Below are 15,165 nucleotides of genomic sequence, written 5' to 3'. Positions count from 1 at the left end.
TTCTTTCAACGTTTACACAAAGAGTACACACACTTGCCGGTACCTGAACTTCATGTCTGTTCATCCTGACGCTCACAAGAGGTCAGTAGTTTCCTCCCTGTTGGGCCGTGCAAGCTGCATTTGCACGAAGCCTGAAGACCTGAATTTCAATGTGCAGACAATCCGAAAGGATCATTCGACAAGCAGTTACCCCTCCTATCATGAATGCTGTGATACACTGTTTGTCCAACCCTTTCTGTCCTGCCGATGCCCATTGTAATAAATGTGCTGCCATTCCTTATGTGCCCTGGATAAGTGAGACCTTACACACGTGCTGCTTAAATATGATGTTGAGGTGGCTTGCATTCCTGTGCGCAAACTGTGGCATGCACTTGTGAGTGGAAAGGACAAGCTGTTGAAAGAAGCCTTTCCTGGCATTGTTTACAAGATTCCCCTGCGCTGATTGTGATGGCTTCTATATCAGAAAGACAAGGCAACTTTACACAGCAGCTGTGCCAACATCAGAACGATGGGGATGAGAAAAGAGTGGTTTCAAATGTTTTGGCGGAGCACGCAGCAATGACTGAGCACAATATAGACCCGATGAACTCTACTATAATTGATCAGGAAAGAAACTGGAAGTCGCGCCTGTACCTGGAGTCCCTCAAGATACTATAAACAGGACACACGCTCAATTGAAACAAAGGGACGCACCCCCGTCGCATGCTAACACCTACTTAAACAGCCACTTATACTACTTTGCCCCATTGTGAACAAGCCTTCCATATGAAAGCTGAAACGTCTTGCCTTTTAAAGTTGTATTTGGTTGGCATATATCTTTCTTTTTTCATGTTGACAGCCATTTGCAGCCACGGCCGTGCTAGAAAAGCAGACGCGCATCAGCCTGCCCCCCCCCCCCCCCCCCCCACACTTTTGTGCATGCTTGGTGGCATTGAGATTGCTCCTCTCCCCCTTTCCCCTTGCTCACATGGCAAGACTGCACTCATCAAGCCACCATTCATGGCTCACCCTCACACACTTTCACTTGCACCTAATGTATAGTGTACTAGAACAATATACCTAAAGCGTCGAATGCACGAAGCTTGATAGGATCCTAGTGCACTTGGACTTCATGTGGAACATGACGCTGCTCTGCTTTGGCGTCGCTATCGATTGTGCAGTATGCGATTTGAGAAGTGCATTTGCAAGCAGCCACATGCAACTCAGCCATGGAGGTGTCAATGGAAAGTGTCCACGGAAGTTTCCGTTTATTGTTTCAGTATTCCTCTGCAGTGACAGTGTAATTTCATTATATTAAAATCATGTGTTAACACACTTTGTTATCTTGAGGTTCAAAGTACATAGTGTCCTATGGACAAGCGGTTATAAAAAGTGAAATACTTCATTATATGGAGAATTTAGTTATACTGAAGTTCGTTATATTGAGGTTTAACTGTAATAGGTGCAGAATGAAGCTACAGAATGAAGACATTATTTTATATAATCTTTTTCTGTTGCAAATAATTGGGATGACTGGTATGAAATGTTTTACAGTAAGCAAGCTAAAAGCTATGTGACTATATTCCTGAATACTCAAGGACTGCAGTCAGCATCATTTCATGTTTCTACCTCTATTCTATCCACACTTACGAAAGTTCAGAGTGGTAACTGGACATATTATTGCTTTTTCTTTCCTCAAAATTTTTCAGTGTTTCAACATGCAGAAACAAGGTGTTATAGACTTACTGTACTCCTTGGAAGGACTGCTATCAGATTTATAAAATGTTATTAAGATCGGATGATTAGAAGAGTAACCTGCCTCTTGGAAAATTGCTGAGGACCAAAGAGTTATTTTAGAAAAGCGGAAAAACTTGAGAAAAGCATTTATTCACCTGGATGCTAAAAATTTGGCCGGAAAGCAAGCGTCTTTAGCAGGAAAGCAAGCCAAAAAACAAAAAAAAAACAAAAGATGCTCTTTCAAATGAAACCAACCAGTATGGCCTGGTTCTGATAAGTGATTTTGGCATAGTGAATGGCAAAATGGGTCATTTTCAGAGATTTCATGGGCAAAACTAAGCATTTAGTAGGATAAAAGGTATTTTCTTTTTTCTCAGTCGTAGCTTGTCTGGGTTGGTGCTATTTCTCAAGTATGTGTGGTGTGTATGCAGCGTTGGCCTTAACCTTATTAAAAAAAACCTCTTCCGTGCGAGTAATCCCGCCCTTGTCATCAAGCACAAGTAGTGGTGTAGCTTCTAATAGTCTCTGTTTACTGTCTGCTTTTATTTTAGTGCGAATGCAATGCATCAGTGCTCTGCTAGGAGAGCCTTCGACCAATATCTTTAGGTATGAATTTTGGTCCGCGGGGTTTGGTGAGGAAGTGGAGTGTGGGGAGCTGTGTGAACACTTATACCCGATGCACACATTGCCAGGAGCCATGCAGAGCAGACTTGCAACACCTCGTTCGGAGCTGTGCAGCTTTTTCACACGGGAGATCCAACATTCAACATTTCCTACAATGGAGACATTAGAACACTAGGAATTGGAATACGAACTAACCCTGAAACACAGAAAGCCACTGCGACATATGGAAGACAAAGTGGCCTGTTTCGAGTAGTGTAGAAGGGGTCGATCAGCCCATGTGAGAGCGGCAGAACTGAACATGCACCTGAGTCTGCATAAAGCAGAAGATCCAAGACTGAGATGAAGATGTACTTCAGCCAACAGTCCGGGCGGGAACCCACATTCCTTTGCCTCCTAATCCCCAACAGCAGCCTAGAGCCGTCCCCTTTCTTAAAATAAAGGCTTTATTCATTCATTCATTCTTTTTTCTCAGGGACACTGTGTTCTAAGCTAGCTTTTTCAGTGGTTGCACTGTATTGTAGATTGGAAAACCAGCATTAATGAAAAAGGGTTTTTTAGTGATATTTTTGTCTTCAAGACCCAGATCCCCCTTTAATAAACGGTCAAAATTTTGAGCAATTACAAAAATTTTCACCAAATCATAATATTTTTTTTGCTTACTGTAGTATACTGTAGAATACTGTAGTATCCCTCAAATTCTACGATTGGCAAGTCTGCATTTGTTGTGAATGACTGTGTTATGTACAATTTTTTTTCTTTTTTCTTGAAGGATGCTGAAATAGCTCACTGGCCATTCCATGCTGTACTGGGGGTGAGTAAACAATGTGAATGCTATAGTCAAATGTTAAAGGAGCACTAATGTAAAAACGTTGGACTTCATTATCTTGTTCTTGTTTTTTTTTTCTTTTGGAAGTGTGAAGGTTATTGATGTTATTACACACACACACGCACGCACAGAGAGAGAGAGAGAGAGAGAGAGAGAGAGAGAGAGAGAGGGAGGGTGCCTTGAAATCAGTAGCAAAGGCCAACTGCAGTGAAATTTCCTTTTTTGGCTAAATATGTTGTAAATGAGTAGTGTGTACCACTGAACCAATTTTCGCAAAGCCGCAGAGCTGGTGATTGTATAGCTGTTTTTGTTAGCAGCCTTTAAACAGCACCTAAGCAGGCGATGCGTGTACATGGTGGCATCGCTGTGGCTGCCAGGTTCTCAGGCTGGCTCACGTTGCCATGCCTGGGACCCACAGAGACAGAACACATAGTAGCCTCAGCTTCTCGACAGTGAGAGGGCTTATCATGGCACCCCACAGCGGTAGCGGTGTCTATGCTATGCAGCAGTGTGACCTGCGAGATTGCACGAGTGCGCTGTTGCGATCTAGGAGGTCGTGTTGAGGTGCCATGAATTAGGCAATGTATCACTTCCATATAGTGGTAATGGTGGTGTTTTTTTCTTCCGTATTTTTTTTTTTTTCAGCTTTGGTATCAGAAACAATAATTTTTGTGAGCTTTTCATGATGCTTCTGCTTGTATTTCAAATGTAAAATTTTGCATAGAGGCTCCTCTGTTTCTACATTATCTTTAATCAGGCTTTTTACACAGTGCAGAAATTTATTGAAGTTTCCCTATAGTGCAGAAGTACATGTTGCTGGCCTAGCCTGTTCATATTGATTAGTAGACCATAAGTATTTGATTGCCTAGCACAAACAAACCTGGACAGAAGGGTCCTCCCCTTGTTCCCTTCCGTCCTTCCTTGTTTGTTCTAAGTGATCAAATATTTATGGTCTACTGTATCCTTTCGTGTTTTTGTAGCCTTGTTTCACAGATTTTGTTTCTTTTAGATTGGACGCTTTCTATATGACATAATGTTTCATGAAGTCAAAATCGACATCAATGTCATGCGGCCTTCCTCAACAAAGTAAGCCCGCACATTTATTTTACATGGTTTATCGAAGGCTTTTATTGTAATTGTGTTTATGTTGTGTCTATGCTGTAACGATATCGTATTGCATTACCATAATTTTAATTGTAACATGGTAATAAATGAAAATCTTTAACACAGTCACTTTTACCACATTTTATATTGTGCAGAAGTATAATTTGTGGTATAATTTCTGTAGTGCTTATTATCACTTGGTTCTTCAAAGTTTTTTTGCCCGAAGTCAGGCTCCTTGTGATGCTATTACGTGAAATGTGTCCTGTTATTTGTTTGTCATCCTGGCTGAGCTCCTAATCATAATCTTCTAATCATAGGGCAATGGTGCCTGCATTCTACAACATCTACAGGACTGTCGGCGTGAGAACAAAAGAGGAGATAAAGGTTTGAACTTCTTTTCTTTTTTAATGTGCTTGTGGCTGTTAACATACATTGAAGCCTACTTGAAGCAGGTGAACGTAAAAGCGGGTGGGGATTATTTTTCTGTGTTCACTCTCTCCTAACTATGATAAGCAACAGGAAATTTGAGAATTGAAGCCAGGTGCCTTGTAGTAAATACTTCATGGGGTGGTACTGTAAGCCATGAAATTACGCATGCATGCATTTGCATGGCATACACTTGTGAAGCATTAGAACATGTTTGGAGAGGTACAAAACAAAAGGTGAGAAACAAAATGCATGCTTAGGGTAATTGAGGCCCTGTTCAGTATTGTTTCTGGCTGTATTAAATGAGTCAGAAGTGCTCTGCCCTATATATTTTCCAGACAGTAAAATTTAGTAATTAAGAGAAATGGATGTAATATTGCTGTAGCAGTCGTCCATGATTCAGCTCATGAAGATTAACGAGTCTTGTAATAATGAGGCCTAAGCCTACATAGCATGTTATATATTAAATTTGCATTTGAACATGAACATTGAATGTTTCTTAAAGGCTGTGTTACACTGCCTCAGCTTTTGTGTTACAGAGTTCCATAAATTATGTCAACTTCTCAACTTAAGTGCACTCAAAGTGCACGTGAAACTGAAAAGGAACTTACAGCCTTGACAAAAAAACTCATTGACATAGCATGGGCAATGTTACTCCTCTTTTCACACTTCCGTGCATTTGCAGCCTCACCCACTGCTCTCCAAAATGTACCGGGAAGCATCCCTTGAGGAGCTTGCTTTTGATGTTGGTCTGTTACCCATGGTGTGCCCGCCGTTGCCTTGGTCTGATGTCAACAGCGGAATCTTCTTGCTCACACAGAGTGAGTTTTTCCATCCCTTGGCCAACTTACTGATATTTCTACAGAAATTGTAGCACCAAACAACAGAACAAAGAAAGTTAATGCTCTAACCCACTGGCCTGTTCTGCAAATGTATTGGGATGGTCAACAACATTCTTTTTTCGATTAACAATTAATCATTCATCATTTTATTCTTTAATCGATTAATCACTTTTGATACATGGTCTTTTATCAATTAATTGATTAATTGAAATGTTTGCCGGGCACTTCTAAAAAGGTTGAAACACAGTTACCTAGGACTCTATTTTAATGTTTGAGAGGTGGGCCAAGTTTGAAACACAACTGTATAAATGTTTGATAAAGGATAATCTTTAACTTGTTAAAGACTAAATATAGTTGGCACTAGTGGCTTTTGAAAATATAAACAATGTACGTTATAAAATAGCACTTAGTGAAGAATTAAATAGGATACATGGCACTATCAATTCCTGTACAGTACAGTTAAACAAGAAATAAAGAAAATTACAAAAGTGAAAGGTGACGTGAAGTCCAACTGAAATATTCAAGAAATCGCAATATGCACAGAGAAACTGGTTTAGGATTTTGAACCACGTGCGCTTTTCTACAGAGTGAAGGAATGTGAATTGCTGTGATGTTAGGGTGACACCGACACCTTTGAATGACCACGCAGCCAGCATGCAAGAATAGATGCTTGGACGCTATAGATTTACTCGAATTGACATGAAGTTCATCGCTAAGTCAAGTACATGTGCCAAACCGGTATGCATGCTGGGCCGTGTCTTTAGTGGATGGGGAGTGGCACGACGAGCGACGACTGGGTTGCTATAGTGTGCCTTGAATTGCAACGGTATTTCAAGCCTCCGGCTTTGTGCGACCTAGTGGCGTGTGTGGTGTAGGGGAAGAGAACGGAAGTGCTCGGCTCGGCATCACTCTGGACTTGGGGGAAAAAACAGGCGACAGCCACTCTACCACAGCCGCAGTCACTGCTCGTGCGCCGCCATTCGAGCAGGATTTAAAATTTTTTTTACCACTCCTGTCAAACTCTTGGAAACGATTAACCGAACAGGTATAATCGATTAAGTCAGTGAAAGGAAAAGTGGAAATCAATGAAGAGTCATCTTTTTGTGGGATACATTTAATTGATTAATCGATCATTTGTCAATATTACCAACTCTAAAATGTATGTGCTTTATTGATACACTACAGTTCTCCTTTTTAATTTTTCTTTTGGCAGAAGAAGTGTTACATGAACTCAACTGCAACAGGTGTTTTAGTTACTATGAATGAGTTTAATAGTACCGACACCTCCGTCTGGAGTGTCTCTTATAGTCTATGTGTTGCCTTGGAATATTAAACTGCATCACTCAATTCCTCAGAAGAAATGCTTTGCTGTTGAAGAACACTTCTTGGTAATGAATTTGAAGCTGGCACAATCGGCTTTTTAGGGTTATGAAGTGCTCTTGGCACTAATAGACACCGTGCACAGTAGTGTGAACATACAAAGAAACAAGAGTTTTGCCATAAGGGCGAAGCAGTGAATGCGATAGCAACATGTTCGGCTATTACACAAAGTAGCTGTAGCTACTTTGCTGCTGTAGCTACTCTGCAACTACTACAAGTAGTTGTAGTTGTAGTGGCAGTGTGAATTGCAGTAAGCATAAGCTGACTAAGTAAACACGCGGGGTGGGACATGTGAAGACACAGCTTCTCAGCCGGCATTCTGACAACACGCGGGAACATGTTTGCGCCATGTGAGGGACGGAGTGCTTTGCTATGGAAACCACACACCAACAGGCACTATTTTAGCTACTGTATGTTGACTACTACATGTGGAAAATGATGTCACAAGCCGACCGTGTCTGCATGGTCTGCATAGTCTGCGTAGGATGTTTTACAATGTGTTCCAACAAGCTAACGCATCTAACCTGAGGTGTTAGAATACAGCTTCTTCTGTGTCTATGATTGGATCATGAACTGGGGATCTTTCACCACCTAGCATTAAAATTCTGACGCAAAGAGAGATCGTTACTGTGAGTAATGTTCTTTAGAAAATGTAATGAAATTAAAGGAATCAGTATCTTTATGCGTAATTATTGAAGACAGTGAAAATTCACACTGTGTTCATAAAACTCATCGTACTGGCTTGCACACAGGAAATACTTAAGGATGTTATATTCCATTTACTGAGGCGTGCGCCCATGGCCTGATGGTTAGAGCATTGAGCTGTTGTGCTAGAGGTTGTCTGTTTGAATCCTGCTGTTGGACAATTTCATTTGTATTTAATAATTAAAGGAAACATCTTTCTTAGCGACTTTACCACCACTTTCCTGTATCAGGTATGTTTCAAACCTCTTTCGTGGACCAATTCCGGAGATAGTGCACCCTGCTGCACCAGTAAAATTGCTTTCAGGGTTGAGCCTTGATATTGCTCGGCACCTTTAATATTTGATGGCCTGATAAGATTTCAGATAAAAGGCATGTGCTGTCAGTGTAATGTTTCCTGACGTGTTTGTGGGCTGTCTTTCTCAAAGTTCTGAGGAATAATGTTGTAAGGGATGTGAGACCTGCTTTGAGCAACTTTAGTGATAAAATAGTGTTTGCAAATAACCCACATTTACAGCATGTCATATAGCATGGCATGGCATATAGTGTACATATACCTAATATACGTAGAGCCTCATGCCGACACCGACGCCGAAAATTCGCTTGGAATGTCCATATAATTGCTATTGCAATAAAAGGGCATTTGTTGCTCCTTTTATACACGAAGGCCAGCTAGCGAGTTCCACATTGAAATATGCTTAGGGATCGAAAATATTCAATTAATTATGCAAGCTTATTGAGTGAATAGTATTTGTTTATGTCTGATACCTTTACCCAAGTTCACAAATGCAGTCCTGTTAATGGAAGCACTTTGGAGGGATCACATAGCTGCAAGCGTTCCAGAATTTTTCCTCATATTTAATACTACTATGATGAGAGTCAGGAGTATTCATGAGAATAGTTCGTATATTTAATATTATGATGATGAGGCAAGTTTTACGAAAAACGTGTTCTTTTTGTGAAAAAAAAAAAAGTGTTGAAAGATGGGGTGCTGCTCACTTAAAAAAAAAAAAAAAAATGTGCACGCTAGAAAGAAATTTGCTCATGGCAGCGCAGCTATGGCTGTGCATGTCTATCAGCACGGCTGAGCGCATACACGGCCCGCATGCCCTGTAATCTGCCGTGTTTGCCAAGCGTGGTGGTGCATCATGTGCATTGCCTTCCCATGCGTTTGGTACTGGAGTAGCATGTAGTGTAGCACAGCAAAAACAAGGACAGAAGAAGAAACGGAATGCAGACACAAATGATAGCTTTCTTTTACTTTGTTATATCGATGCTTAACTGCATAACAAACATATGAAGCCAAACAAACAATGAAGCCAAGAAAAGCATCTGAGAAATTAATTGCCTTTTTTTTTTTATAAATGTAAAAATAGGTAATAGGAAAAGGGCAAATGAATATGGAAGTATGGGTGGGTTGTGGATTGGGTTTAAACTGGTAGCAAGTTGTCTTTTCTTACACTTTAATTTACCTTTTCCTTATTATTTCTGTTCTTAAATTAAAGAACACATGCTTGCCTTAGCGTCATTATATGTTTAACTTTGTGTGGTAGCTTACGGTATTGTCTTAAAGTAGGCACGACTGCTTGTGATGTCTTTCAGCAACCCTGGTGAGACTGCCTGAAGCAGCCCAGCAACAGAAACTGGTGCTTGAGGAGACTCCCGTACAACAGTTGTATCCAAGCTTTGATGCCCTCAACATCCTTGGTCTCTGTCCTTGGAGGATTAACAAACCTGTGAGTAATTACAGCACATTCTCATTCAAATGAAGTCACGTTTGACACAAAAATACCTATATTATATCCTACATTTGTTGCAAGCTAGTATCACCAAGATAAAGGAATTGTGCATGTCCCACACACTGTGGGAATATGTTATGCAGTGAATTTTGCAGGTACCTGGCTATCCAGCACTGTTTGGTGTTTTGCTAAGCGATACCATGTGAACAACATGTTGAGTAGTTGTGTGTGTGGATCGCAAGTGTATGTGTGCGTGATGAAAACAGCGTGACAATGACGATATTGAAAACAATCATATGGCAGCAATGGCATGATTCCTGCGCCAGTCGTTCGATGCAAGCACATGACATGGAGATTGTTGGGTTCTACATAGGTAGTGGATGTGCGTAAGTGAGAGAAACACGGATTGTGACTTCATCAGCAACTATGTGTTACACATTCAGACATACCTATGGCTATGTCATGTGGTGTATGTTAAAATGACGACAGTAGTATTTGTACTTTGCCAAAGAAGTGTTAAAGGGACTGACAACCAATTTTCATGGTACCCACTTTTTTTGTGCAATGGAAAGCTTACCGGCCAGTGCGTGTAATCATGAAGTAGTAATGCAGAAAATGCTGTGGAACATTTTTTTATCAGAATTTTTCGATCTGCAGTGAGGATGAATTCGTTCACTGGAAGCATGCTGAAAACTGTGATAAGTGAACGCGATAGTGATTACAGGTCGGCACTAGTGGGAGGCAGACGACAAGTGCGGCCGTAGGTGTGAGAAAATATTTTGTTTATCAAGTTGATGTTCCTGTGATTCTTATTTTCCAAAGTGTTAAAGTATTTCTGCGATAATAGCTACGTGTTTTTGCGGTTTACTGTCCAACTGCTTTCTTATTTGACTAGTCAAAGTGAAACCAAGTGCATCGAAAACAAAACAACGCTTTTACATGTGATACGCGGTTCGTGTTGCAGTAGCCAAGCGTGCGCTTCTGATTTGCGATGTCGTCTCTCGAAGACCTGAGCGAGCTGGAACAAAGGATTTTAGCTCGCATGTGTGCTCAGAATTTTGATCCTTACGAAGTAGCGCCCAAACGTCACGCTTCGATGGATGAAATCGGCAGCGGAAGCGACGAATCCAACTTGCATGATAGACCACCGTCCCTGCCACAAGCAGCCCACCTGGAGAATGGCAATTGGTAAATGCTCACTGACATTAGGCTGATGCGACACCGATTTTGGTCTGCTGACTGTCGGCGACAGCGTTCTTTCCTTTGTGTTGGTGCCTCTGTCACACTGTACCGACGCCAACAATCTGCCGACGGTCGGCATAGAGCTTGTCATGAGTACATTGTGACAGGTGCGCTGACCGAAGGTATAAAATGCACCCATTTACGGCACAACTCCTCGATAGCATCTTGTATCACAGGGAGATCATAAAATTCTGGGTACTTGCAAACTCGAGCTATACTCGCGCGCCTACAACGCCATGTGCACCACCATGCATGTGGGACGACGTGAGTGCTGCTCGTTAGCGTGGACATTCTTTACTTCATAATACGCATAGAATAAAGCGTAAGTGCTTAATAATATTCTAACTGCAATTTTAAGAAATACTTATACTGTACTTAACGACAGTCGACTTACATACAGTAATCTCTTGACTGCATTTTGAAGTACTAAGATTTCACCACCAAGCCTTGCCACTTACTGGTTCTTCTGAATTTCTTTCCCAATTTAAAATTATATTTCCTACTTAAATTCCGAACAGCGTGCTGGATTATCACTATAAATTATGATCATTTCATTTACATCAACGTCTCACAACACATTCTGGCCAGTTGTCAGTCGCTTTAAGACATGATTCAAGTGGGCAACCAAGAACTCGGTACAATGTAGTAGTTTCTACGTAGCATAAGCCGCTATGAGGGAAGTAGTTGGAAAAAAGTAGTGGGCTGGTCCCGGAGATAATGCAATCTAACGCAGCGCCTCACAGCATAAGCTGTCACAAGGAAAGAAGACGAGAAAGTAGCACGAGGAGCATGCGCTGAGTGTTTCATAAAGCTGACTAGTTTTGGAGCGAGAGAAGTATGCGTGCGATTGTGGTGTAATGGTTATAGCACCAGGCTGATACGCTTGGTGGCAGAGGTTCGATTCCAGCGTCGGTTACACATTATTTTATTTTTATTAAAGAGAGGTGAGATAAGAATCTGCTTAGCTGCCTACCTACCTACCTACTAATTGTAAAGTGCCAAGAATGAGGCAAAAGGTGCTTCACAATGGAGGAAAAAGAAAAAAACAACCTTCGCAGACATATGCAAATCGAAGCAACTCATACGTCAAAAACAATGTTAGGATCACTTGCCTCAAATCGCCATTTGTCACACCACGATGGAGGGAAATCTGTCTCTAACTCTAGTCATTACACTTCCACCATTCCTCAACCACGCTACCACACCATCTATCTACCATATTTACCCGAGTCTGATGCATCACTGAATCTAACGTGCATTCAGTTTTCCAGTGCTTAAAGTAAGAAAAGAAGTGCACAGGAATGTAACATGCCGTCAAGTCAAAAAAGAAAAATGTATCATTTTCCCCATGTTTGTGAAGAGATAAAAATGAGCCATGCAGAATTTACCACCACAGACTGGAATTTTTTTAAAGAGCTTTCATAATGAAAGTAGCATGTTGTTGTCATCACCATTTATTCTTCATTGGTCGCAGATACCAAGCACACAGAGGCGGTATACACAAGTGATCACCTTTAGGGATATACTGCTATCACTTTTGTGAGACTTTGTATTGAGCTTGTTGAAGCATGTATCTGACAGCGTTCCTGGCACTCGGTGCAAATGGCGAGCTTGGCACAGTTCCAGAAACACTGGGGCCAATTATGTAGACACATCCTGTGCCGAGTCGCATGAAATTTCATGTAGGTGATTGTACATTTGAAAGTTATCGGCCCAAAATACCGCTCAACATCATAGTTGAGCACAAAATGAAGTAGCAGCGACCTTCATAAAGTCGTGCTCTGTCGCCATTTTGTGATGGTGATGACGCTTTTTCTGACGGCTCTGACGGTAGGCTGTTGCTAACGCCGCAAATGTGGTTTTGGTTTTGTATTCGATTGTAATGTGCAGGCAATTTTCTAGCCCATTTTCTCTGACAAAAGGTATGCGTTAGGTTTGGGTAAATATGGTATACACACAGTACAACACACGCGACACTCCTGACTGTTGCTCCACTCACTGCTTTCCTTCCCATCAACCCTTGCACCTGCCTCACAGTCCAGCGCACTATCGCAACAGTAAAGCTGTGTAGGGGAGAATATGCTTTAGAATAATAAACTGCTGGACTAGTTGCGATATTTAAGGCAACAGATGGTACACCATAATAGTGTTCGCGGTAGAATTATATTCACATGAATCTCAGTTGCAAGTGGGTCTTTCGTTTCAACCTGTCCAGCTGCCTTTCTGTACAATTTTAGCACTTCCTTTCAACCAGAACTGTATAAGGCAGCCTATTTAGCTTATTATTATTTACTTTATTATGTATTAAAACTGTATAAGGGAGCTTAATTTAATCCAGCAGTTTGTTTTAGTATCCGTGTCTTAATGAGGTTCAGCTCTATTATTGGTTTAGAATTGGAACTAGTTACAATTACAGACAGTGACTCAGTGTATATGTACCTCTCCCAGTGCTCTCAAATGAGTGTTAAGCACCTGACAGCTGTTAAGATTGAATGTGTTTTCTTGTGGACAGTGTTGCTGCAAAAGTTATATTTCACTGCGAGTTTTTGCATCATTGTGCACAAGCTCTCCTGTTGACTTCAATGCGCTTTCTTGCCTATTAGCTTGTACTTGCCCTCTGAATTGCAAAGAATAACCATTTGATGCAGGTGCTTGATCTGGTGATTGAAGTGTTTCTCAACAAAGGCAGTGCTGAGTTGGACATTCCCATTCCCCCATCAGAGCACCCAGCCCCACCCAAGTTCGAACCGTAAGTAGAGGAGGATGAGGATGGCCCCTATATTGTTATATCATTGGATTTTATTATTAGAGCAAAAGGTCTACTACACCATATCTCCCAAGGTCATTAATCGTATCGCAATGACTTTGATCCGCCTGAGTGCAAATGTGGCAGGTGTGACATTGCGCCACATGATCCGCTGCGGAGAGGAGTTGCAGCTGCGCTTGCTTGGAGCCTCGCCACTGCGGTACCATGTGACTAAGTGAAGGTTCAAGGGTTAAATATAGTTTGATGTACCGTGAGTGCTCATACGCATTACATCACATTGGCGAGAACAACAGCGTTTATAGTTCGACCAATGGTTCGATGCACTGGGGCAGCCAATGTAACCGCACGCAGCCAATGCCCTCCGACGCGCCCTGCATCGAATGACGCTCGCCCACGCGCTGATAACGTCGGACTATAAACGCGCCTCTAATGGCTGCTTCTTCGGTGCTTGGCCACTCAGTCTTGCCATGGATGGCGTGCCGGCTGGGCCTTCTGTGCGTGCGCTTCAGCGCAAGCAACAGGCTGAATCCAGTCATCCAGTAGATATAGCTAGACGGCAGGGTGCGAAATCTCAAGCGAAGGCGAAGTTGCCGACTGGAACACTGGAGCAAAGGGAGGCCAGATTAGCCTGTTATAGAGAAGCTTCTCAAGTTTGGAAATGTTCGAAGATCGAATCTACTGCAACCGCCAGTGTCGTTCAGTAACTCAAACAACAAGGAGAAGGAGACAAAGCCATGGATACAAGCAACAGCACCCAGAACGAACGTCTGATAAACCACACCCTTCGGCTGGCTGCAGGCTTGACTGCAGCAGCCAGGTTTCACCGCGACTTCACGGACAGCCCGTTTGGCAGTGTGTGTAACGTATGCTAAAGACTGTGGCTTAACTTTAATGAAACACTGTCTGCATAATCTTTGCAAAACCAGGACAAACAGACCTTTCGCTGATCATAACTAGGTTTACAAGAGCTAAACCTCAGCCACTGTCTTTTGTAATATTATTCAGAACAATAGCAAACTTATTAATAATGAACAGCAGCAGCAGCAGCCAAAGTTTGCTGCAAACATGGAGGAAGGGAAAAGAAACCCTGAGGAGAGGTCTCAGCAATCCCAGATGCATTGCGAAAGGTTTGGCGGAATTCACGTGACATTTTAGCCTGTTCTCTTTTATTGGGCAAATAATAACGGTTGCTGATGAAGCTGAGTAAAGTAAAGGTGTGAGCTTTTAGCGTATTTTATGTTTATCCATTTTGTGTTTATCTGGTGTCAGAAAGCATGACTAAGTACCACTTAGAACAAGAACGCTTGTGCTTTGGGTTGTGTTCTTAGTCCTTCGTCTGCTTTCTTGGAGCTAGTTGCCAACTGATTTTTTGGACTCACAGGGTGCGTAAAAAAAGTTTTGCATAATCGGGCTGTCTGACGCAATTAACTTGAGTGGTGAAATCAGTTTCGCTATTTATTACAACACCAACGGTGTAAAAACATACTTTCTTTGGGTTGTGCCTCATTGAAATAGTATCTATTTGAAATACCACAGTAGTCTATGTCACTGGGGTGTTTCATGTTCAGCTCGTCGGGAAGCGCAGTATGTGCATGCGGCCTTGACTGTGCGATGAAGTCAGGTTAGTCTGGTGTAGAAGTTTAATTGGGAACTTTGAAAGTGCGGTCCAGTACTAAGTCTGGAAATTAAATTGGTAAGCGTCCGTGCTAGTTGCCAGCAGATCACCTGCAGACTGGATCACTGCTTTTATGGCCGCTAGTTTAGGCCGCATGTGTTATTTTAACCAGATCATCAAAA

The 15,165-nt window shown here is 41.9% G+C and overlaps 1 protein-coding gene across 1 annotated transcript in view; it reads left to right on the top strand.

The window, feature by feature from the left end:
- Nucleotides 1-15,165, top strand: part of PolrMT (mitochondrial RNA polymerase) — a 69,020-nt gene that overhangs the window by 25,438 nt on the left and 28,417 nt on the right. Inside the window, exons 14-19 of the mRNA XM_050168443.3 lie at nt 3,110-3,151; nt 4,176-4,252; nt 4,588-4,654; nt 5,382-5,517; nt 9,223-9,356; nt 13,250-13,350. Of these exons, the coding sequence (XP_050024400.2) occupies nt 3,110-3,151; nt 4,176-4,252; nt 4,588-4,654; nt 5,382-5,517; nt 9,223-9,356; nt 13,250-13,350 (557 nt within the window). The remainder of the gene's footprint in view (nt 1-3,109; nt 3,152-4,175; nt 4,253-4,587; nt 4,655-5,381; nt 5,518-9,222; nt 9,357-13,249; nt 13,351-15,165) is intronic.

The sequence above is a fragment of the Dermacentor andersoni genome, chromosome 3, assembly GCF_023375885.2.
Source record: "Dermacentor andersoni chromosome 3, qqDerAnde1_hic_scaffold, whole genome shotgun sequence".
NCBI classification, from domain to species: Eukaryota; Metazoa; Arthropoda; class Arachnida; order Ixodida; family Ixodidae; genus Dermacentor; species Dermacentor andersoni.
The sequence above is the reverse complement of the archived record's forward strand: the minus strand, read 5'-3'. Positions and strand labels throughout refer to the sequence as shown.